The sequence below is a fragment of the Phoxinus phoxinus genome, assembly GCF_949152265.1.
Source record: "Phoxinus phoxinus genome assembly, chromosome: 3".
NCBI lineage: Eukaryota > Metazoa > Chordata > Actinopteri > Cypriniformes > Leuciscidae > Phoxinus > Phoxinus phoxinus.
Genome location: NC_136878.1, coordinates 23602837 through 23629370, shown reverse-complemented (window position 1 = coordinate 23629370; position 26534 = coordinate 23602837). Strand labels below are relative to the sequence as shown.

The 26534-nt window shown below is 37.7% G+C and overlaps 2 protein-coding genes and 1 long non-coding RNA gene across 6 annotated transcripts in view; 2 read left to right on the top strand and 1 right to left on the bottom strand.

The window, feature by feature from the left end:
* klhl13 (kelch-like family member 13) overlaps window positions 1-10455 on the bottom strand; it is a 54083-nt gene extending 43628 nt beyond the window's left edge. For 2 of the 4 annotated variants that reach the window (XM_079608491.1, XM_079608494.1), the window contains exons 1-2: window positions 10311-10455; window positions 5611-5700 (exon numbers count right to left, since the gene is read on the bottom strand). In XM_079608491.1, the coding sequence (XP_079464617.1) occupies window positions 5611-5675 (65 nt within the window). In that variant the 5' untranslated portion in view covers window positions 5676-5700; window positions 10311-10455. The remainder of the gene's footprint in view (window positions 1-5610; window positions 5701-10310) is intronic. The other 2 variants (XM_079608492.1, XM_079608495.1) reach the window with 1 other exon arrangement.
* Window positions 748-26534, top strand: part of LOC306996212 — a 1114438-nt gene continuing 1088651 nt past the window's right edge. Inside the window, exon 1 of the long non-coding RNA XR_013797030.1 lies at window positions 748-1264. This is a non-coding gene — a long non-coding RNA (uncharacterized lncRNA). The remainder of the gene's footprint in view (window positions 1265-26534) is intronic.
* On the top strand, window positions 11305-25396 carry wdr44 (WD repeat domain 44). Its single transcript, XM_079605993.1, has 20 exons — window positions 11305-11576; window positions 11679-11825; window positions 13086-13119; window positions 14650-14727; window positions 15327-15936; window positions 16115-16248; window positions 16351-16443; window positions 17653-17789; window positions 18443-18526; window positions 19235-19493; window positions 19605-19743; window positions 20795-20859; window positions 20967-21083; window positions 21212-21334; window positions 22015-22206; window positions 22357-22458; window positions 22617-22732; window positions 22843-22970; window positions 24179-24313; window positions 24418-25396. The coding sequence occupies exons 2-20, from the start codon at window positions 11749-11751 to the stop codon at window positions 24504-24506; spliced, it is 2712 nt and encodes a 903-aa protein (XP_079462119.1). The 5' UTR covers window positions 11305-11576; window positions 11679-11748; the 3' UTR covers window positions 24507-25396.

Genomic DNA, 26534 nt, shown 5'->3' with positions numbered 1-26534 from the left:
CATAAAGCCAAATATGAGCCTTTACTGTCATAATATCAGGGATATTTCAGCCGATTTAAATGCGGTTCTCTCCTGAAACTCTGCAGTGTAGGTTATACGTGGTCCTCTTAGCAGAATGAAAAATTTAACTTTTATTCAATTTGCAAATAGATTATATACAGAAAGCGAGCAAAGAGAGCTTCTTTAATGACTGAAGCTGTCAATCACTTCAGTTGCAGCGCAAAAAAACGCTGTGCTCAACGCTGCAAATCGCGTTGTAATTAGAAACCTTTGATGGTCTTCAGACTATAGAGCGTGAACACAAATAAGCACCGACCCTTTGAAAGAAGCTGCCTATCAGTGGGTACCGAATTGAAGTGGAAATAGCCTTGCCTATTGGACCCGCAAGTCCGCCTGTGCCTATTGATTCTCGACCTGCACCGCAAATGACAGCATAAATGTTATTCCACCCATTACATAAAATATTAGCGGTTCACCCATGCCCACATGCAGGACTCTGGCTTGAATATTGATAGAGGAATCTTTTCGACAATGTAGGAAAGTTAGAGGTACAACCAATTCGGGCAACTGTGATAGAAGGAAATAATGAAAAATGCTGCAACTAGTACTACTACTACTCCTAAAAATATTAATAACAATAATAATAATAATAACAACAACAACAACAACAACATACAAAAAAAAGTAATATATATTTCCTGGCAAATGTAAAATTCCATACATTTATTTATTCTTCTTTTTTTTATTGACTTTTGACAAGTGCACATTTGCATCTTATCTCATACAAACATATTTCCTAGAAACAAGAGCAGGGTTTCCTTGACTGCAAAATAGAAATAATAAATGGCACAGCAGAGATAATTGGCATAAAAATGCTTTTAAATGTTAAATCACTCGTCACTGTGAAAGAATATGCGCTACACACTCAAACAGTGAGTTTCAATAACTGTGTGGGCTCAAGCGGAGAACATTTCAAAGAACATGCTGCTCAGTGAGAACAAAAGGCGGAATAAAAAACAAGAGAAACATCTCTACTGAAGTTTTTTCAAAAATACAGCATAACAGTCATTTAAAATATGAACTTAAACATACAACAAGAACATAATTCTTCAGAAATCATTCTAATATACTGATTTGATGCTCAAGAAACATCTCATTATTATCAATGTTGAAAACAGTTGTGCTGCTTAATATTTATGTTGAATCCATGATAGACTTTTTTTATCATTAAACACATTGATTCAGAGCCAATACAGTCACAGATGTGTAAACTGCATCATATTCTGGTCCCCTCTAAGGAACTATAAATGAATGAGCAAGACACTGAAAACAACAGTCCTCCAAACCAGAATGAAGACAAATAAAGACAATGATTTTTTATTGCATCAAAACCAAACTGAAACTTGCCAAAATAACACACAATTTTTGTTCTTTCTTTTAAGAGGCACAGAACAGTCTCACAGTCCACAATGATGTACATATAATATGTCCTTTATAAAGCACTTTCTAAACAAGGTACTACGTAAAAAGTTTTTCCTTGAAAAGTTTCAAACTGGTTTAGAAAAAGATTCATGTCATAAAAAATAGCTTTTTCCCTTGCTCTTTATGACTGACAAGCTATGGTGAGAGATCAAACGATTTCTTTAAATGGGCATTTTGTTGAATCTTACTGACATTATAGTTAGGATATGCAGAAATTATGCAAAACATCATATAACAAGACTTACATCTGAAACAAGCCTTGTCTTTATGTACAAAAAGGAATGAAGGGAGAGAAGATGGAATAATAGCCACTAGACGTTCAGCACGTAATGGAGGTTTTGATCTGAAGAGCGTTTGGTGGCTGTATGATCTAGCAAAGTATTTTTGGCAAAGCTTAAAGAAATCCACAATTAATCCGCATTTGTCATTTTCAAAGCATTTTAGGAAGAGTAGCAGAGAGAGAGAGAGCGAGAGAGAGCGAGAGAGAGCGAGAGAGAGCGAGAGAGAGCGAGAGAGAGCGAGAGAGAGCGAGAGAGAGCGAGAGAGAGAGCGAGAGAGAGAGCGAGAGAGAGAGCGAGAGCGAGAGAGAGCGAGAGAGAGAGAGAGAGAGAGAGGCTCACTTGATTAAGCACTTAAGGAGGGGCAGAAAACAGCTGACAAGGCAGGAAGGGACAAGTATAGATTAAAAAAAAAAAGGCTAGGAAGAAATGAAGTATGGGTGAAATAAGTGAGTGGATGAAAAGTACAACAGCGAGCAATGGCAATGGCTAAAAAGCGGAAAAAATAGCCGTTCGCACCGGGTAATTCTAGGAACTTATATGAACTAGCCACCAGGGTGGTTCCCAGAAAACTAAATGTTTCCCTAGATTAGATCTTTAGTTTATGATATGTTTAGCAGTCCCGTCTATTACGTTATTAGAACTAGAACTGTTATACAAAGACAGCATAAGAAATAAAAGCGAAAACATTAGCGTTTGCCGTGTGGTTGATGTCCAGTGTCGCTAGCTAAGCAGAAATGCATAATCATGTTTGGCTTGGTCCCCTCAAAGTCGCGTTGGATTTTATCCATAGGTTGAGAGGTCCATCTATCACTGTTTTCCATGTTTGTAGAGTTAGTTTGTGGAGTAAATATAAAGGCTATAATCTGTGTGTGTTTTAAACACTGGATGCTAGTGTTTCGCGTGCGTTCGGCCAATCAGTGTACGCTTACATCACAGTTGTTCCTACAGTCTATGGTTGTTCCTATAGAGTGGTGCAGGTGACATCAATTTGTAGTGCAAATTGCTCCCAGTACCTGCGGTGCGAAAGCGCCAAAAAGCGGGTACTTTAATTTAACATGTAATTTATTGCCAAAGCTGTATTTTCAGCATCATTACTCCAGTCTTTAGTGTGACATGATCCTTCAGAAATCATTCTGATATGCTAATTTGGTGCTTAAAGTCGGCATAAAATCTAAATTGACCCTATTTACTTTGTTAGCGGATATTACTAGTCTTGTGGTGAACAATTAATCCGTGCAAGTTAATAGATGGAAAAAAAATTGTTTGCCGAAGTTATCTTTAATCAAAGTCTGAAAAGTTACTTCCGGGTCTGGAATGGTTCTTTTTCTGATGACATAGGCTTGACGGCTTGGGTTGGTTAATCGCTTAACCACTCCCCTCAAACCGTTACTCTGCTATGAGCAGAGATGGAGAGGAGGAGCGCTGAAGTAAAACCCTGCCCTCTGTTCAATATTCCGTTTCACTCGGAAATGCGTCACAACACTTGAGAAAAGTCGTTTGCAACTTCCGGTTCACACGGACTTTAAGAAACATTTATCATCAATGTTGAAAACAGTTGTGCTGCTTAATATTTTTGAAACTGGTTTCAGGCCATTTTGAATAGAATGATGAATAGAAAGGTCAAAATTAACAGCCTTTTTTATATATATATTATATTATATATACATTTAAAAAAATATATTTTAATGAGATCAACTTCTGATCAATGTAATGTGTCCTTGCTAAATAAAACAATAAAACTGCCCCAGGAATTTAGAACGGTAGTGTTCATTCCTTTAAAATAAACGCCACTTTGATATTTTATTATACAATGCTAAGACCTGTTTAAATGTAGCTTAAGCAACCGAATAGTTTTGGGGCCAATGTACATGTCTTAAAAAGACCCATAAGAGAAACCCTGTTTATTGGCTACAAGTCTCATAAATCATCCCTCCAACAGAACACAGAAATAGCCCTGTCAATACTGTCCTACACACCAGCTGACTGAATCTTAGTCCGATGATCTCAAGGGTCTGAGTCATCACAAATCCACATGCCCACACGCTCTGCCCTTAAGTGCCAACTTGGCATCTGAAGACACAAACCGAGGCCAGTGCGTGTAACATTTCAGCAGGCGGCAGGTCGGCTCAGATCGATGAAATTCACAGTTGCTTTTGTTTTCCTGTTAAACAATATAGAAGAATCCAACCAACATGCTGCGCTCACTTCAGGAGCTGTGCTGTTTAATTGAGTGTTTAGTGTTTATAGTGATCTGAACTCATGGTGTAATTCTGCTGTGATTTACACATCACAGACAACAAACAATCATGACTGAAGAGAACACAAATCTCAGTCATCTGCCTGCCATGACACGTTTGTATTATCTGTGTGAGTGAGAACTAGTCAGTGAGTTAGTATAACACCACATAGTTAGTGAGTGTAATTTTTTTATTTATTTGTGTATATTTGGAGTGGGGGGGAAAAACACCACTGTTTGATATGCTTTTATATTTATATTTTGGTCATACCACCCACCCCTATAGCTGAGCTAAATAGATTGCAAATGGGTGTAACAATGAATTAAACAACAAAGATACAAATACAGATCTAAATAGTCTCCTTAATGTAACAGAAGAGTGTGATAGAAACAATTGTGCACATATGCCCTCTCTCAGCCTCACTTGTCACAGCACTAGTCTGTGATAAAAAACCTATTTCACAGTAAGCATCACCCTTGTTCCTTTAATAAAAATAGGATTTTTCCAATAGCTTTTGGATTAGAGCAGAAAATATGGAAAGTTTGAGTTAGAAAAGTATGCAAGAATGCAAATATAAACAACAATGCTGTAAAAGCCGACTAGCGAGAGAGTTTTTCCTGTTTGGTGCGATGACTTTTAAAGTTCCCCCATTTAGCCACTTTTTAAAATCATTTAAAAGAATCACGACTCATGAGTAGTGAATTATTTATTTTATATTATAGAATAAAACTAAAAATATCTTGAGCTCGTGTAAACCACAGACCTTATTTCAGGGATTTTACCAAATATCCATTCGGGACAATGGAAGGGGAAGTGCAAAAATGCAAACTCATTTCCAAGTTTTAGGACTCATTCCTGCGGCACTCAATTGGATGTCAACAAACGTGACCCTGCAAAATTATTCACAGGCAGAGAGTATTTATGATTTATGGAAGCCTGTTTTAGGCAGCCTCAACATAAAACAATTTGTAAAAGAAACTGTATACTAAGAAATAAATTCACATTGCGAGTAAAGTCATAATGCAAGAAATAAAGTTGAACAGCTGAAAAAAAGCAAAGTCTTTTAAAAAATGTATGCCAGCAACCAGATAATATTAAAATATCAGTTATTGGTATTCGTATTGGCTTCAACTGATCCAAATCGTGCCTCCCTCATAGAGTGAAACTGCGACGACAGAATAGAGATACAAAGACAAACTTGAATCACTGCACCCCTAGTGTGTGAACACACAAGCATATAAAGCTGACTGAAGGGCACAGTTAAAGTGAGGAATCAGGTAGCTTAGTACCGGTACGTAGTGTGTGTGTGTCTGTGTGTGTCTGTGTGTGTCTGTGTGTGTGTGTGTGTGTCTGTGTGTGTGTGTCTGTGTGTGTGTGCCTGTGTGTGTGTGTCTGTCTGTGTGTGTGTGTCTGTGTGTGTGTGTCTGTCTGTGTGTGTGTGTCTGTCTCTGTCTCTGTCTCTGTCTCTGTCTCTGTCTCTGTCTCTGTCTCTGTCTCTGTCTCTGTCTCTGTCTCTGTCTCTGTCTCTGTCTCTGTCTCTGTCTCTGTCTCTGTCTCTGTCTCTGTCTCTGTCTCTGTGTGTGTGTGTGTAGAAGAAAGAAATGACATACATTGCACAGTACCTGTCGTGTAGTCCGATGGACATGGTGTCTCCTCTATGCACAGGGTGGTCCATGCCCAGGCACAAAACCCCAGAACACCTTTAAAACATCAGCAGAATGACAAGAACATCATGAGTTAAGGAAATAATCAAGACAAGGACAACATCTAGTTTAATATAAATTTTTAATAGAATAATAATTTAATAATTTTAATTTTAACTCACAAATCTGTGAGTTTAATAAATATTTTTAATGATATGTGTAAGTCCAGAAGCATTATTTTTGTCTGAAAACTGCTGGTACATAGGCTAATTCTATATTTTTATATGAAAGCTGTTTGTAAATTTGCAACAGTAAAATGTTTATTTATTTTTTGTCTGAAGGACTCATTGGACACAACAGGAGGATGTTGGTTTGAAGTCTATTATTTTATGTTAGAGATTCAGAAGAATATGCTGAAGTTTGTATTCATTGACTATACTACTCAATGAATACAAACTTTAGCATATTCTGAATCTCTAACATAAAATAATAGACTTCAAACCAACATTTATAAAGATTTTATGTTTATAACATTTATAAACATTCATATAAACAAGTATGTTGCTAGTACAGGCACACATTTATTTTCCTGTTGGTTCTTTGCAATGTTGGGACATATACTGGCAAATGTAACCTTACAATTGACTTGCCAAATCACTTCCATTTGTTTTATTAAAAAAGTAGTCAATTCTTTATGGTTCATTATAAATACACTGCTTAAGTAGTCACACAAAAAAAAAGATGCATCGATAATCGTTTTAGCATCGCAGCCCTCTGAATCGTAATCGAATCGAATCTTGAGGTGCTTAGAGATTTCCAAGCCTAGAGTCAACTTTGCAGCCGACACTGGCTGAAAACACTAGCTTATTAATAAATAATTAAAATGTCTCCATGGTATTTTTTCCGACATGTTCATAATCATTACTTTTGCCAATGCTTTGCGGCAAGCTTTAGCAATGCGCTTGAGCATTACGCCTATAATGTTGCAAATCTATCTATTAAACGCTCATTATGGTTTAGCATTCTCCTCAGTATATATTTAAGTAATTAAATTTAAATAGGCCTGAATGAATGAACGACTACTAGTGGACTAGAAAAATCTTTAGTCAGGGGCAGCTCTAAACACTATTAAATGCAATCTTTAGCCAATTTTAAAATTAATATCCATTTTTCCATTTTAGCCATTCCCTTTATTGCCTCTGTCTCCGTGAGTATTTGTGTCAGAACAACATATGGCATTTCTATTAATATTTAGCTGCTCATATTTTGGGGCGTTGTCTCCCAGTCCACCCAAAGCCCCCCCAAATCAAACTGCTGTAAGCAAACGTATGGTCAGACTAAAGGCAGCAGAATATGATCTTTTGTGGGCTCATAAAACCCTGCTAGATTAGTTCCTTGCTACGTTTAAGTCTGTCACTGAGATCCATCAAAATCTCACACATTTTTTTAACACGCAGCGCTATTAAGGTTCTACGACAACCTGTAGCCTACCTGGAATCTGTAGGCTACTACACAACTCATAGGTGTGTAAATGAACTGAACATTTTCCACATGTCAGACCTCCTCTAGAAACCTCAATGAGTTATGAGCTTGAAAAATAGACACTTATACATGAAAAAAGCAGCAAAACACCATCTTCCTTCTATCATTGAACAGTGACATCTGTTCAATTCACATTTGGTGTTCCAGATCCCCTGAAGCATGTTAAAGTAAATAAGTCACCCTGTCTAGGCCACAAGGATGAACACATTTGAAGGCACCGCACCATGGAAAGAATTTCAGCACTTCAGTTCTGCTCATTGCCGTGGCAACCACTGTGTCTTAGCAACAGACACAGGTCAAAGAAGAACAAGGATAAGCTGCGCCAAACAACCTGCACCTTACTACACTACGAGATGTTTGAGTTTAGCATGTCTCCGCATAGACTTTTAGGGACGGTTCCCCCAGGTCAGGGTTTAAAGAAAAACAGGAGTAGGCTTTAATCTAGAATCATGGTTTAAAAAAAAAAAAAGTATTTCTAAAAACACCAATTAAGTACAGATAACACCTGGACTATGGAGTCCTGAACTAAAATAAACAAGATTCATTTAAAACCAAATGTACTAAATTAGAATGACAGAGGTTGCCTATAAAACATGGAATGGACCAGGAAAGCTCCTGGAGTAGCTCTAGTCTTCCTCCAGGAAATCAGCTTATTAAACTCTGGACGAGACTAAGTCTAGGAGGACCATTTAAAACCATGATGACAGAAAAGAGAGAAAGCAGATTTCTGTTAATCTGGTTTAAAGGGTCATTTTAGTCTAAATTTTAGTCTAAATCAGGCTTTATCTCTGTCCGGGAAACTGCCCCTTAAAGAACTAACAGTTTGATTCAGTCACACACACTTTAATGTGTTTTTAAAACTGTGTCAGGCTTTCAAAGCTGGATAATAAAAGAACCTTTGATGTAAATTGAGTACACAGTCACTCTATGTAGTATTTAATGAATCACCCTTTTCTAAAATGTTCAAATCTGCAGGTCATCTGATCTCTGAAACAATCTGTCTGCACTGTCAAAAGGAAAAGGCATAGGCTAACGTTCTTTATGATGCTGTTGATGGCTTGGCAAATGAAAACAAACTGTGCATTTCATATTATCACCCTGACCAACTTCCCTTCTCTCTGATTAAACGCTATTCTTCATCTGTAAAGTGATACTGTGTTGTTTGTTACATTATTCAGAATTGAACGTAAGGTTGGAAATCAATGCTGGATTAAACATGGAATCAGACCCGTTATAACCCTTGTCAAATTCAATATGAAAAATCAATACTGGTGCATCACAAGCTGCCATTTTAACCTTTTCCATGACTGATCTATCTATATAAATGAAGCATACAACCTTAAATGGGTCATACAACTAGTCAAACGTGCACTGAATCTTGTAAAGCACTATAAGAGTGTGTGTCACCAAAATGTGTGTTTCTGACACAGTAGGCCTACACTATGTGCTAAACCACAGCCCACAACCAGAATACCACATATCGGCCTCATCTTAAGAAAGACGAGAGATCTCAGGTTGAACGACGCGCTTCATCTCACACAGTCTTTCCAAAACCCTCACCTGCTTTCTAATCTAAATGATCCCTCTTATCTTTTGGGAACCCAATAAGAGAAGCTGCCCATTTCCACAAACACACAATGAAGTGTTTATATATGTAAAGTACAGTTTATAAAAGTCACAGGCTTGATTATAATATAATCTTCTTGATGAACAATAAAAAAAATAGCAGTCCAAGTATTATTTCAGTAACAAAAGAAAGCGTGACTCAAAAGCTGAAATTGGGGTTAAATAAAAAAATGAGGAATTACATTAGGGAATTTCGGTTGTGTAACTATATCTTAAAAACAAGCGTGTCTCTCCCCCATCAAGCAGAGTGGAACTGTAGTCACAGGACCCATAAATGTGTATTCATAGTTCGGTTACTGGCTATATGTTTGCATCTGAGGCAAATATAAACAATACACACCATAGAACAGCTTTAGTAACAAACCATAATGCTTTTAGTCATGTCAAACCATGTGCTTCCTCACAGCAAAAAAAAAGAAAAAAGAAGAAGCAACAAACGACACTGTCAGGACAATACATAGGACATATGCTAAAATAAGGTTTCAGCCGGAGGCCCCTGGTAGAAGGGCTTGTTTTTAGCCATTAGTATTATGTTACTGTTGTCATGGCATATGAGCACATGGTGGCCCTTTCAGCCCCCAGCTGCTCTGAATCACGCTCTTAATAATTGAGCTCAACTTTTGTCACACTCTGACAGCCGGACTGAGTATCTGGAGCTCTTAAAATTAGTTAAGAAATTATCAAAAGCTGCTGGTTAGATTGTCCTTATTTTTTTCAGTTTGGTAGCTATATTGAGTCCAGTCTGGTGTAGACAACCAAAAAAATATTTAAACTTGAGTAAGCTATAACATACTGAATCATATACACCCTCTTTAAAACAAAGGGACATTTCAGAACTTCCTACGTGGACTTTTTCTTTTAGTGAGTCGGTTTAAAGCCACAGCACAACGAAAATGGAGATGTGTGTTAGAAAGTGAAGCCCAACACAAACAATAGGAAAACAGCTCTCAGTCTCTGGCCGTCTCCAACAGAACAGCAGGGGTCCTGCCAAAGCAGCAACTAGATCATCATAGTGGCAATAAATGAACAGAAACTAGACATCTATTTGTTAGGAGCACTTCGTTTAGTCAGGGCGTTGTGTTTGTAGTACTTGTTTGTTAGTTCAGACACAGAGTTTGGGGTTCTGGAAGAGACTCTTGGCGACATGTCGGCTCACGTTTATGTGGGAACTAAGTAACACACTAACCGCACACAGAACAAGCCATATTCCCGCGCTGACACCAGTACAGCGGCAGAACCGGAGCTGTGACTGTAGCCGTGCCTCTGGTTTTGTCCGTTCTTGAAAGCATAGCTCAGTTCTTTTGAAGAAAGGACCAAACCTGAAGCATGGCTCCCTATTCGAGGCTCTGCCTCTGCTGCTGCTGCTACATTTAGCTTCAGCTGACAACAAGCTACTTTTCGTATTGAATGTTGTGTATCTTTACGCATATGCCACTGATATGTCAGTTTGTCAAATAGAATACTAAACAAATAAACTTTTAAAAGCCATTTTGACTTACCACAACCTCTGGAATTTACCCTTGTTTTCTTCTTAAACCCCCAAATCCACTCTACTCATGGACCTCACAAAGCCCCTCCTCTCATGTTTTTCATTGGCTGAAGCCTCAAGGGAATACGTGCCGTACTCGTAGCTGATTGGTCTATGTCCATGTCAATCAAGTCTTGACACTAAAAACTTCCGTTACCAAAAGAAGTTCATGGCGCAGGGATACGCGTAGCGATTGGTCGATTCGTCTATATTCGGGATGTAATTGGACGGTGCAGTATTAATATCTATGTATAATATGAAGAACTGTTCAGCATGACATCACTGTAAGTCTATATTATTTATCACATTAGCAATTCAAGATAAGATAATGTAACATGACACCTTTATAATTCGTAATATATATATATATATATATATATATATTTATATATTTATATATATATTTATATATATATTTATATATATATAAATTAATTGATTTACTGTACTATATTGTGATAACTGCAAATTATCAACGCCATAAGCATTACAGGGGAATGAGGTCCACAATTCTGTTGAATATACTTTTCTGTTCGTTTTATATTTGTACGTTATATATTAACATGTTGTGTCTTTAAACAACAAACAAACAGTAGCCTAACACAGATCAGTGAGACAGAATTTGACTGACCGAAGCCTACTGCACTCTCCAGTGGATAAAAAGAGGAATCACTCATCTATCTATCTATCTATCTATCTATCTATCTATCTATCTATCTATCTATCTATCTATCTATCTATCTATCTATCTATCTATCTATCTATCTATCTATCTATCTATCTATCTATCTATCTATCTATCTATCTATCTATCTATCTATCTATCTATCTATCTATCTATCTATCGGAGCAACCTCAGTCCGTAATGCTTCACAACAAAGACTAAGTACAGAACAGATCCATAGACAGACAGTATGAACAGATCAGCTGTTCAATGGAAACATGCCCCCCAGTCCAAACCCCGCGAGATGTTCCTGCGAGATTTCGGTGGACGCGAGAAGACCTGTCGCCGTTTCTCTTCCTCCTCTCGGTTTGTTTTCGATCGTAAATCCTGGTAGGGGATCTTCCTGATATGCCAGGATCACTGACAGTGCGCATGGACAGCCTCGGCCGGACCTTAACATTGCATTACCCCTGATCAGATCGACATAAGCGGCTGATTTTGCTTATACTCAAACCCGCCGTCTGAGAGCTTGTAATCTAGGCCGTGTGTCTGCTTGCGTTATCGTGCATTCAGGTGAGCGGAGCGGCCTCTCCCAGCACTCATGCCATAGACGCACGCCTGGTTCAAATCCAGTAACTTATCAGACGTCTGCTTTCTCGCCTCCTGCTCCACAAGCTCTGGGAGTTTCCCCCCTTTTGCTGAAATCGCAACAGTGGCGGCGGCCTCTGTATGCAGCCCGGGCTCGATGGCGTCGGACACCAGCGACACGGAGGAGTTTTACGACGCGGCGGAGGATGTCAACTTCACTCCCTCACCTCATGCGTGAGTCTTATATTCAATTTATAGAAACTATTAGTTTTATTGCTTTAGGTACATGTCTGATGTCCGTTAACTTACGTGATTTAGAATGAAACTGTCAAAACTGTCAACAGTTGCCCCATTGCTTGTTTATAGATGTACTGCTTCGGTACTGCCATTTAACGTTTATTATGTGTATATATAAAGTCATATGATTTACACAAGTGACCGGTCGAGTCAGCTGAGAGGGTTTGAAACACAGCCACGATATCGTTGTGACACGTAGCGTTCAGAGGATGTTGCTGTCATGTTGTTTTGGTGTTGTCACTTCAACCAAAAGGTTTTAAATGCGGTAAAATGCATTAAAGAATAACTGTTAGTTCACAGTCACACTCCCCAACCTTTCCTGATGTTTTCATATGCGGAAATAAAGTCTTACAGGAACAACATGATTTGAAACAACATGAGGATATGCACACATAATGACAATCTGCACTTTGTGGGAACTGTGACTATCCCTTCAAGAATAGTCTTGTCGTCCAGTTTGCATTTTTCCCACTGTATTAAACTAAACATGTATACTAATTTAGGCTTTCTTAAGTGACAGTCTTAGATGTATCTAGACTCAGGCTAGTTTTACAGGCGGTTTTATTTTTAGTCACAAACATTAAAGAGCCCGAATGACTCAGAAACCCAGTGCAGTGACTCAATGTGAACAAAGATTTGAAGACTGAAGGTTCAAATATAATTGCTCTTTTGTTGAAGGAGGAGTCTACATTTGATCAAGTATATAGGAACATCCGCCTGCTCTTGTTATCATAGCATGGCTGGGTCAAAGGTGTGTGTGAGAAGAGCTGTGACAGTGTCAGAGGATTGTTTTGACCATGTCTTCCATGGTGGCTGAGGGCTGGTTTAAAAATGTATGTTGGGTCACTGTGCTTATGTTTAGGGTTACTGGTTAAAGGGTGTGTTATGAATGTGATTGAGGGGCTTGTCTGTTCATGTATGCTGCGTCAGGCTAGCTCAGTGCTGGGAGGAGCCCTCACATCCACTGAAGGTGTTTTTTCTATATACACAACTTTATTGACGCTCACTAACTAAACTAGACTTCATACAGCGCGTAAGTGCATGAAGACTGCAATTCCAAATGTTTTGCACAAGTGAAGTATGTGAGCATATATGTCAAAATGGAGCTCTGTGTTATGTATGATATGAGTGGTATGAGTATGAATCTTCACCCTGGTGACCAGTGTTCTTGATTCTTTGTTCTTATATTCCTTGTAGGTCACCTGCAAAGTTTGAACTTCCTCAGCCAGGGGTAAGAGTTTCCTGTTTTCACTGACACTTGAATCTACCTGTGTACAATGTTTTTTTTAGTGAAACATTATTAAAGAGAATTTTGTGAGAATGTACTGAGGAAAAACAGAGTCTGCCAACTTGATTGCATTGGTAAATTGTGTTAAAGGGTTAGTTCACCCAAAAATGAAATTTCTGTCATTCATTACTCAACCTCATGTCTTTCCAAACCCGTATGACCCCCTTAGACTGTGACATTATTACCACTTTCAAGGCCCAGAAAGGCAGTAAAGACATTGTTAAATAGTCTATATGACTACAGTGGTTCAATATTATGAAGTATCTTCATTTGTGTCCCGAAGATGAACGAAGGTCTTAAGGGTTTGGAACGACACGAGGGTGATTAATGACACATTTTTGGGTGCACTACATCCTTTAGTAGCTGAAAGAATAATAAAATGAGCAAAAATCTGTAATAAATGAACACGCAAGGTGCATGGGGATTCTTAGAATCAGATTCTGTGTTGGCCAGTGCATGGGTCGTGTTTGAGTCATAAGTCTAAGTAGGGTGATGGTTATAACCTTTTGGTGAAGTGCTTTAGTCACATGAGTGCAGGATGGAAAGATGATCTGAGGTTGATAACAAAGGTCTGAGGTTCTGCTCTAGCTCTGTTTAATCATTTAAATAAAACTAATTAATCCTGGCCAACAAACCAGAGCTCAACTGCTGTTATAGTATTTTCAATTACCTTTTTGAAAATTCTGGAACTCTGTTTGGCTTTGTGAGGACATGAATTATAATCTTTAAAATGTTACCAAATAAAATTGTTTGGGGAAGGACTTCTTTAGGAATCAGAAACAATACATGGTTTAATATTTTTCAAACGTATTATTCTGCATTTAAAATATAATATACGGTGCACTACTGTTAAAACCTTTGGGGTTGAAAAAAGTGTTCATGCTCAGGAAGGCTGCATTTATTTGATCTCAAATACAGAATAAACAGTAATATTGTTAAATATTATTACAATATAAAATGTAAATTATTGTAGTGATGTCAAAGCTGTATTTTCAGCATCATTACTCCAGTCTTCACATGATCCCTCAGAAATCATACTTACTAATATGCTGATTTGGTGCTCAAGACACATTTCCTATTATTATCAATGTTGAAAACCGTTTTTACTGCTTAATATTTTTGTGAAAACAGTGATATATATTTTTGGATGAATAGACAGGTCAAAAGGACAGTACTGGTATTTATTTAAAATATATTTTGTCGTTTTATTTAATTTCTTTATCAAGGTTTATCAAAATATATTTTGATCAATTTAATGTCCTTGCTGAATAATACAAATAAATTAAAAAAAAAAAAAAAAAAAAAAACCTTTGAAATTATGCATTTAAATATTTGAAATGGGAGAATTTTTTTTTTCTTATTTGAATTGACATTTTTGTGTGTGTTTAAAATCTAAATCTTAAAAAAGCTACATGAAGGGTTTGAATTTGAGAACTGGGTGGTTTTTCATCTGTTGCTTTTGATTGGCTGTAGGGTCCTGCAGAGAATGTGGTAGAGGAAGTCACTGCTGGATTGGCTCAGCCAGAACCCCGCCATGATGATTCTCTTCAGGTGGGTTTGGACATGAAAAAGCCTTACAGATCTTACTTGCCCCTTTTTATTCTTTATCTACTCTCTCTCTCTCTTTTCTTTGTCTCTCTCTTTCACTTATTGGTAATTTATAACAAAAGCATGCTGTGCTCTCTAGTGTATGTTTGCTGTTGGATGTCTGCCCAAAAAGCAGGCCATTTCTCTTAAGTGGTTTATGTCAATAGGTCAGTTACAACCCAGCAGGAAAAATGTTTAATGCAAATTTATATTAAAACACAACTTGCTGCATAGCAAAATAAATAGCTTGTTAAATAAATATGAAGATAACATTTATATTCTGTTGACGACGTTTAAGGCTGCACATCAAAACAAACTCACTGTTTTGTGCCTGTAAACTAAAATGCATATATTTGTTTGAAAGCTCCTGAGTATGTATTGCAAGTTGGCTGGATGCCAAACTCTTCTTGATCAATAAATGTGGACCCTGAGACCTCTGTAAGCATACATCATTATTGATGTTGTAAGGAAACACTATAAGATTAGGTGCCCAGTGTAAACAAAGCTTTTGTTTTGATGTACAGATGCGTTCTACATGAATGCTAACACAATTTTCTTTCCAGATCATTGACAGTATTATAGAGGAGAGTCAGAAGAGTGGAGTGGAAGATCAGTTGTTGAGAGGAGAGGAGACCTGTACAGCCTCCTCTGAAGGGGAGAAGGCAGAAGTAGAAGGCTACCGTGTTGAAGAAAACCTGGTTCCTGAGGTAGCCGAGGTGCCTTCAGAGGATCCTGATGTGACACCACATGACTCTGGTCGCACTGGGCAGCTGCCTGATGTAAGACCAAAGGAAGTGAGGTCACAGGGCATTGAGGACAGAGCACCAGATGTGGCTGGTTCCGCCCAAGCGAGTCAGAACCAGGCTATGCCACCCCCTCCTGACATTACAAGTGCTTTGGGTCAACCGTCGCAACCCCCCTCCCTGCCTTGTGCAGAAACTGCTGATATTCTAGAGCAAGTCCCTATGACTGATGCAGACGACCCTGGCCCTTCCAAACCTCCCAGACAGTTTACAGTGGAGCCAGACATTGTAGCTAGCACTAAGAAGCAACCGCCCTCAAGGCCACCTCCACCCACCGGGGCTCCACCTCCTAGGCCGCCTCCCCCCTCACGGCCCAGCTTTTCAGCTAGTAAAAAATCCCAGGAAGTGATGCGACCAACAGGCCTTGAAGGTATGTTGTTAGTTTTATCTTCAGAGTTGTCTGTGGTTTAACATATAAAAATGTTGCTGTGTTACTTTTTTTGATGACCATATGTTTGTGCCGTCCTATAGTGATTCTTATTGTTATAAAATGAAATGTGAAATTTTATATAATGACTAAAGCGATATCGTGCTCTATGATTTGTCAGTCTCTGTAGAGCCAGCCGACGAGCTGTGTGGATTGGTCAGTCCAAATGCCACAGTACGATGTATTACTAAAGAATTCCAGCACTCCCTGGACCTCGCTAGCGCCACTAGTGGCGATAAAGTAGTCACTGCACAGGTTTGAATTAAAATATATATCCATTTCAAATATTATAAATATGTACATTTCACACTGAATATTTTAAATCATACATTTGTGTCTGTAATTTTGTATGAATAGGAAACTGACGAGCAGGCATCAAATTCTAATGGCAGTGAGACCATTGGACCTCAAAGACCAAGATCTAACTCAGGCAGAGAGCTTACGGATGAGGTAATGATATTATTATAATTATGACATATCCTACCGCATTTAATTTATTTTTTGATCTAACGAGCATCTGGTTTGGCGATGCAGAAATGGACTGTCGTGCTTATTGTTTTTTCTTCTTCCAATTAGCCTACCATAGGCCTATGACGAGAACATGTTACTTGTTCAATTAATAAACAGTGTGTTTGATGACAAATCACTAAAGATGAAATTGGCCTTCCTTTCTGTCATTGTGAGAATGTGCTTTCTTTCTTTTTTAACGATATTCGACTTTTGCTCCTCGATTGTCGAATGGCATTTTTGGTAGAAGTTCGCATCCCTAATATATATATATATATGTATAGCTTGTGTTAACCACAGACATGACTTTGGGATGATGGAACCGGAACTCATTTCCTGGTTTTAGGACTTATTCTTGTAGCATTCTATGATCTGGAAAGTTGGAGGGACACATTCTAAACTTTATTAGCATGGCTTATGAATATTAATATGGTGCCAGCCAGCTAGAGATGCACCAATATGAAATTTCTCAGCCGATACCGATAGCCGATTATTCAGAATGATATCGCCCGATATCGATAGTTTCGTTTTTCTTATGGGAAAAAAATCTCTCCCAAATAATGCTGCAAACTATAAAGAGAACCCTCTCATTTGGTACACTATTAGAGCTTAAAATATAACAAAGCACAGAGCTATTTGCGATTATTGGATGAGAGGCGCGCTACAAATAATGTTTAGTAACTTATTGGGAAAAACTGCAGATCTGGCAACCCTGGTTTGAACTACGGGTGATTCATAGCATCAAATAGAGCCTGCTTTTATGTAGCTGTTTTTAGCTGTTAATGCATTATTGTCGCATTAACTTGCCCTAACTAACTCAACACGAGAGATTTTCTTCACACACAGTGTGAGTTGCAGTCAGTCATGTTTTACCGCACCCTTTTGATTGACAGAATAATCGGCACTGATCATCGGCTGTTTTTAAACATCTCTAGTGCCAGCAGTTATTACTGATTATCTGAAAAGCAGTTAAGTTGATTAATAATATTAGGAGGATAACCGATAGTTCATTCATTCATTCAGGCTTTTCATTCAACAGGCTTTTGACTGGTTGTTTTATCTGGCCTCCTGCAGTTTTCTTTGTGCTGCTATTAATCACTTATAGTATAATGATTATTACTCAAGGCAGTAATCTGTGTTTTTGTTGTACAGGAGATTCTTGCAAGTGTGATGATCAAGAATCTGGACACTGGTGAGGAGATCCCTTTGATCCAGGCAGAAGAGAAACTCCCCACTGGAATCAACCCACTCACACTGCACATCATGAGGAGAACCAAGGAGTATATCTCGTAAGAGAACTGCTTTTTCCATTATGCACCAGCAATGCTTCACTTAAACCTGAAACAGAAACACAAGTAATCTGATAGGGCTCTTTGAAAAGATGTCTGAGATGTCCTACTGTACCATATAATCCACTATCCATCACAGAGTTGTGGAACTCTTCTGAGCTGATTTTACATTTCAAGTGTGATATCAAGAATAATTTTCCTTATATGACACTCTGCTTGTGCTGATGCGATGGGGCCCTTCGGCAACAGGATTGAATCCTACCAGTAATCCGATTCGCCACACTTTCATCTGCCCTCGTTTTATCAGTCAGAATGAAACCTACAGACTGTTTTTCCTCTTTTGAAGGAAGAAGGCATGTAATCCGTTCTCCTCTCCCGCTCTCTTCTGATTTGAAACCCCTCAAACATGAGTCGAACATTTTGGCAGGAAGTGCTTCATAATGCTGAGCTGATAACAGTTTTGTAGTTTCTGCTAGTGTGGTTAATCTGAAACAGTTGGGTTGCTGGATCTGGTCCTGGATCAGTGTTTCTCATTTTACATCAGGATTAAACGCAACCTAATTTTGAAAGGGGTTTAAAGAGAACTCCTGTCTTAAAGCCAGCAGCTCTGCACGCTTTAGGGTGGGATCTCACACGTTCTCTTTTCTTGGCAGAAATGATGCAGCACAGTCGGATGATGATGATAAGTCCCAGCCTGCCCTTACAGACACAGATGGAGGGAAACTGAAACAGAGAACGTAAGAGAGATGTTTATTTATAACTGTAAAAAATTAATCATTTGAGAAAATAAATTGTGCTCAAAAGTTTGGGGTTGGTAGAATTTGTTAAGTGCTCATTAAAGCTGTATTTATTTGATTAAAATACAGTCAAATATTATTATTATTAAAATAATGTTTTTCTATTTTAATATATTTTAAAATGTAATTTATCCCTGTGATGGTAAAGCTGTTTTTTCAGCATCATTACCTCCAGTCTTCAGTCACATGATCCTTCAGAAATCATTACAATATGCTGATTTGCTACTCAAGAAAGATTACTTATCGTTTTTTTTTTAAACAGTGATGCATTATTTTTTAGGGATTCTTAGATAAATAGAAAGTTCAAAAGAACAACATTTATTTGTAATAGAAATTCACTCTACTGCTAAACCATCTAAATCATGCTATGCTGATTTGGTTTTGTTGAAACAGTGATGCATTATTTTTTAGGGATTCTTAGATAAATAGAAAGTTCAAAAGAACAGCATTTATAATTTTCTTTACTGTCAATTTTGATCAATTTAATGCATTCTTGTGGAATAAATGCATTCATTTCTTTATAAATTACTGACCCCAAACTTTTTATCTGATTATAATTACACTACCATTCATAAATACAGTATATATAGCTAGAGGGTCCTGTGAGAATGATTTTAGACACCTGTTTGTTCTTCGTCGTTCACTCAGTACACAGCTGAAGAAGTTTCTGGGCAAATCGGTGAAGAGAGCGAAGCACTTGGCGGAGGAATATGGAGAGAAAGCTGTGAATAAAGTCAAGAGCGTTCGGGATGAAGTATTCCACACGGACCAGGACGACCCATCATCCAGTGATGACGAGGGGATGCCGTACACCCGACCGGTCAAGTTTAAAGCAGCTCATAGCTTCAAAGGGCCCTTTGACTTTGACCAAATCAAAGTAGTGCAGGACCTGAGTGGAGAACACATGGTGAGGAGAGCGTGTGCGACCTTTAATGTGAACTTTAACCTATTTTGTGATGTAGTTAAATCATTATTTAGTGATTTGACCACTCCCTCTTCCCCTCTCTTCCTCTCTCAGGGTGCCGTCTGGACAATGAAGTTCTCTCATTGTGGGCGGCTGTTGGCTACAGCAGGGCAGGATAATGTGGTTCGGATATGGGTCCTAAAAAATGCATATGACTATTTCAACAACATGAGAATAAAATACAACACAGATGGTAAACATGCACAATATTGTATATGAAGACTACTATATACATATATTTTTATTGTATTCAAAACATGCTGTACCTTTCCTATAATTTATGTACTGTGGCCCCAAAAAGTATTTAGACACATTGTGGTTGTCAGATGTGTTGAAATTACCTGTTTCGAATAAAATGTATTATCAGTGCTTAAACAACAAACTACATAAAATTAATCTTGATTAATCTTGAAAAAACATATATTCCATTTTAATAATCGCTGGAATCAAGTCATTTACACAATGCTGCATGGGACACTCAAAACTCGCACATCATTTTTTACTCTCAGGAGAAAAATTCCCCAGTGTTCATCTTATCAGAATCCACTGTCCATTAAACATAATTTGCTGGACTGTAATACTTCTACCCTTTTTGTTGATACTTTTGAAAAGGTTTTTAAACCAGTAAATCAAAATTTAGACTTAAGTTTAAAAAAATATATATTATTAAACAACTTATTTATTTTTATTTTTTAATAACTAAACCTGCCATGACCAACTAAACCTCTCACCATGAACATAGCCATAGAAGCGTTCAAGAGAGAAAATAAAGTATGAAACGTATTACTAGAGTTAAAATTACATTTAAAAGATGAATCACCTCTGTGTAGTTAAGCCCAAGGTTAAACTTAATCTTTGTCTAGGAACTCAACACTTCATCTGAAAATCAATGAAAGCAGCTGGCTTTTAATGCACAGCACTATTGTGTTGCTGCTTTTGTTGAGCGAATGCAAAACAACTATAACTGTTCTAAAACTGTGTGAGCTGTGTACTGCCTTCTAAAGCATCTTAACCCTCTTGAAACCTCTTAAGTGACTGATTTGGTGCGCTCTACATAGGCAGCAGCCGCGGAATGAGAGGCGACACTCACAAGAGATTTCAGAAGAATTTGGTTTTGGCATGTTGCTAAGCTAATGGCACAATTCTCTAATAATCATTATTGTGTCAAATAACTGTAATTACATAGTTTTTTTTAATTCTTTCCTTTTTTAAAAAGGTCTCTGGTTTCTCTCTTTCTCTCTCAGGACGTGTGTCGCCGTCTCCCTCTCAGGAGAGTCTGTGTTCCTCTAAATCAGATACTGAAGGAGGGGTAAGGCATTTTTTTCAGGTTTCTAAGAATGTTTCAGGTTTTGGCGTTCATACTGATTTATGACTATTCAAAGCTCTAAAATGTGTCTCTTGCTTTCTGTTGCTCAGTTTGGTGCTACAGTGGAAGATGCAGACACTGAGGACAGAAATCTGCCATTCCGGCAGGTTCCGTTCTGCAAGTACAAGGGTCATACGGCTGACCTGCTGGATCTGTCCTGGTCGAAGGTGAGAGGTTATGGTCATCAGTGCTCCACTGAACCAAAACTGTATGCAAACACTAATAAAGAATTTTGAAATTCTCAATTTAATGAGTCCTAATCTGACGTACTGAAATGGTGTTCTTTTCTGAATAGAACTACTTCCTGCTGTCATCATCAATGGATAAGACGGTTCGTTTGTGGCACATCTCCAGGAGAGAGTGTCTCTGCTGTTTTCAGCATATAGACTTTGTTACAGCCATTGCATTTCATCCCAGGGTGAGTACTCTGGTATACAGGTAAAACTCGAAAAATTAGAATATCATGCAAAAGTTCATTTATTTCAGTAATTCAACTTAAAAGGTGAAACTAATATATATATAGACTCATTACATGCAAAGTGAGATATTTCAAGCCTTTATTTGTTATAATTTTGATGATTATGGCTTACAGCTATGAAAACCTTTTCACAATATTCTAATTTTGAATTTGGGGGTTCCATAACCTGTAATTTATTCCTGTCATGCAATGCTGCACTTTCAGTCTTCAGTGTCACATACATTTTTCAGGATTCTTTCATCAATATAAAGTTCAAAAGAACAGCATTTATTTGAAATGCCATGTCTTTACTGTCAATTTTGTTTAACTTTTTGAACAAAACTATTAATAAAAAAACATACTTACCCCAAACTAATGCCATTAAATAAAATAAACATTAGCTAAATAAAATAAACTTAAACTTATTTATTATTTATATGACTAGTTGCCAAGTCAACAATTCATTAATAACTCTCCCTCATGTCGAAATTTCATTTTGGGGTGAACTAGTAAAATACAAAAATAACTCAAACTAAAACTTAATAAAAACTATAGAAATTTTAAAAAAGACAAAAATGGGAAAAAAATGTTTTAGCGATGCTAAGATAACATTGATTTTAATGCCTGTATTTTTCTCTCAGGATGACAGGTATTTTCTGAGCGGTTCTTTGGATGGAAAGCTGCGGTTATGGAATATTCCAGATAAGAAAGTGGCACTGTGGAATGAGGTAGACGGACAGACGCGTCTGATAACAGCAGCTAACTTCTGCCAGAATGGAAAATATGCGGTTATCGGCACCTACGATGGGCGCTGCATTTTCTATGACACAGAGGTGAGTGTTTGTTCTTGTGAGCTTTAAGATAGGAACTATGATTTTCACTTAAAATGGAGGAACACCATGCACACTGCAATGATTTATAAATCAAACTATAACTAGTGGATTATAAATCACTCATTTCTTCTTTCATCATGTTCGGCTCAGCGCCTTAAGTATCACACCCAAATCCATGTTCGCTCCACGAGAGGCAGGAATCGCGTGGGCCGCAAAATCACCGGTATTGAGCCGCTGCCAGGAGAGAACAAGGCAAGACACAGATGTGTTCATGAAAGAGGAAAGACTGAAGATAGAAAAAGACTGCAGTTAGATCTGAAACTTTACTTCAGTATAACACTTGTCATTCATGCCAAGGTGACGTTCCATCATTCAGTCTCAGTTAATGCCAATCTCCTTTTCCTCTGCAGATCTTGGTGACGTCAAACGACTCTCGCATTCGCCTGTATGACCTCAGAGATTTGTCTCTGTCTATGAAGTACAAAGGCTATGTGAACAGCAGCAGTCAGATCAAAGCCAGCTTCAGGTGAGAGAAGCAACCCTGAAAGACTTCCTGTCCCGATATGTCCATCTCTGATCTTACACTTCTACTGAAAGTTCTGCGTGAATCTCAAGGATGTCCTCTTGTTCTTGTAGTCACGACTACTCTTTCATTGTGAGCGGCTCAGAGGACAAGTATGTGTACATCTGGAGCACATACCACGACCTCAGCAAGTTCACCTCTGTGCGGAGAGACCGCAATGACTTCTGGGAAGGTATCAAAGGTAATATGATGGAATCATATTATGAATCATGTACTGAGAGCAGCAGCAGTTACACAGATATTTGGCAGTCTGTCAAATAAACGGGAATTTCTGGAATGCTTGACTGACTGAAGGTTACTCAGCCGTTCAGAACTAATAAGAATGATCGTTAGGGCTGCATGATTAATGGAAATACAACCAATTTGTGATTATCAAATCGCATAGATTGCGATTCAATAAATATATGCGCGGTGTGTTTCAGAGTAAAGCACGTCTTTTACACTCTAGCAGCTCATGGTCCAGTGTTTTCAGTCTCTTTGCGACTCAGTTTGCAGTAAATGCTGCTCCACCTGATCTCATCTCTGCATTTGCTCAGTGTTGGGTCTCTTATAAAGTGCTGAGAATGCAACACATTCCAACCATCTTCCCAAACTTGAAATACACATCTATAAACCAGCTGTTGTCAACAAAAGAGAAGCTTTAAAGGGATAGCCCTTAAGTTGTTCCAAACCTGAATAAATGTCTTTCTTCTGCTGAACACGAAAGAAGATATTTTGAAGAAGCTAACTAAACAGTTGATGACCCATTGACTGCCATAATAAAAAATTAAATAAAAACTATGGAAGTCAATGGGGCGCATCAATAGAAATGCATACAGGTTTGGAACAACTTGAGGGCGAGTAAAGGATGACAGAATTTTCATTTTGAGGTGAACTATCCCTTTAAGGGCTCCCTGTGGTTTTCCGCCGTCTGCATGAAATTAAATTTAAGCACATTTACTGTGTTAGCGCAAGATCAAAATCAGCAAATTTGCTGACCCTCTGGAATGGTGGTCCTTGTCTGATGATGTCATATATATAGCATTTCACAATACTGAAGTAAAGTCGTCGGTACGGACTCAACGTTTAAAAATGAAGAAATTAAGACCGCAATAAATGTTCGTATTATAATTTGTTATATATATATATATATATAATTTAAAATATTATATGTATGAAATAAAATATTACTTCATTTTTTTTTTTAGTAGTAGAAGTAGGAATAATAAAAACAATTATTATTATCGCATTGGTATATCATCACAAATATTTTGGCCAAATTGTGCAGACCTACAAAACAAGCACATCAAACCTTGTGGGATTTCCCCCCCCAAATGTGCAGCCATAACAAGCATTATTGTCTGTATAATGTTTTTTTATTTTTTTTTACTTCTGCCTTATGATTTGTAGCCCATAATGCTGTGGTGACTTCGGCCATTTTTGCTCCGCATCCGGATCTCATCGTGCCTCCGGAGGCAGGGACAGAGAAGGCAGACTCCGACTGTAAGAGTGACAGCACAGATGACTCTGAGACCATCCCTTCAGGTACTGACTGTAACTATGGCAACTAGCATTGTGAAATCACAACAGTGCACTGTATTGTGGTAGTAGTGAACAAAAGTAACCCGCTCTTTTTCTTTTCTTGTCAGGGGCATTGAAAACAGATCACACTGAAGTTTTGCTCTCTGCTGATTTCACCGGAGCCATTAAAGTTTTTGTCAATGTTAAGAAATACTGAGTGATTGTGCTGAACATGACACCCAGCAAGTATATGTAATAATGTAAAAGCTTTCGGACAGAGCTAAAGCAAAATCAGTGCCACTTTACATCTAACTGAGCCCCCTTCATTGACCAATCAGCTGCTGGAGAGTGCTCTGAGAGGCGGAGATTATAAGCCCCGCCTTATTCACAGAGAACAGGGACCCAGGAAGTTGGAAGGTGGGGACAGTTGAGGAGCAGGGACAGACGTTACAGCTCAACGCATCTTTCTTTACCTTCCTTTCTTTTTAATTTGATTTTGTTTGGAGAAATATTGTTGTATTGTTACTGTACATGCACAAAAGGGCTTTAAATTGCACAGAGCAGTGATGCCATTTTAATGGATGAGTGAAACTGCAAGCCTGTATGGAGACTGAATGGATATGAGACACAGGTGGTCAGCCCTTCAAACACACACACACACACACACACACTAATTTCCTCCTCCACACTTTAACCCCAAACTCAAGGTTTCTGGAAAATATCATGAGCACTAACTAAACTCATTTCAATTAAAAAATCTTGGTCAGTGTTATTTTGTTGTAAAAATAATTGAACTTGATTTTGTTTTTTATGTATGACTCCAGAAATAATAAAAAAATGTATAAAGATATTCCCTTGTGTTGTTTTGATCTCTATGTATGCAGTAAAAATGTTTTTCACTGAGATATGTGACCAAAATAAATATTTTTCAGGGTTTGTTGTATGTTCAGAGCAAAGCCAATAAATAAGCCAATTTTGTGTGTGTGTGCGTGCAGTGTTGGGGAAAGTTACTTTGAAAAGTAATGCATAACAATATTGTGTTGCTCCCTTAAAAAGTAACTGTTACTTACCTAGTTACTTTCTAATAAACGTTTTGCGTTACTTTTTCTCACCTGGGCCGGGCTTGATTATTATTATTAGATTTTTTTAACAAAAAAGTTCTATTTTTGGGCAAATGTAAAGGCCCTTTCACATTAAAATTGAAATAAGGCTGAAGGAAATGCAAATTCAAACCTTAGAGCTATGCTGTCATTCTGGATTGCAGAAGATTATGATGCAGGAAAAGAAAGTTTGACATTTACTTCGCCAATAAAAACACAAAAATCTTAAGTCAGCAGCAAGCACATTGCTCAATAAAGTGAGATTCCAAGAGACCTATCAGGCAATAAATGGCAAAAGAAAACTAACTTGCTAACTCATATTGTATTTTAAATTTAAAAGTGTTACTTTACTACTTGAAAAAAAGTTACCTGATTACGTTACTTTTTTATGCTTTACCCTAACATTGTGTGTATAAGTGCTGTCAAATAGATTAATCGAGATTACTCGCATCTAACATTGAAAGTTTTTGTTTATACAAAAAATTTGCATATATATTTTTTTATATAAATATATTAGGGCTATATATATATATGTGTGTGTGTGTGTGTTATATATATATAATAATTATATATATATATATATATATATATATATATATATATATATATATACAGGTCCTTCTCAAAAAAATAGCATATTGTGATAAAGTTCATTATTGTCCATAATGTAATGATAAAAATTAAACTTTCATATATTTTAGATTCATTGCACACCAACTGAAATATTTCATGTCTTTTATTGTTTTAATACTGATGATTTTGGCATACAGCTCATGAAAACCCAAAATTCCTATCTCAAAAAATTAGCATATCATGAAAAGGTTCTCTAAAAGAGATATTAACCTAATCATCTGAATCAACTAAATAACTCTAAACACATGCAAAAGATTCCTGAGGCTTTTAAAAACTCCCAGCCTGGTTCATTACTCAAAACCGCAATCATGGGTAAGATTGCCGACCTGACTGCTGTCCAGAAGGCCATCATTGACACCCTCAAGCAAGAGGGTAAGACACAGAAAGAAATTTCTGAACGAATAGGCTGTTCCCAGAGTGCTGTATCAAGGCACCTCAGTGGGAAGTCTGTGGGAAGGAAAAAGTGTGGCAAAAAACACTGCACAACGAGAAGAGGTGACCGGACCCTGAGG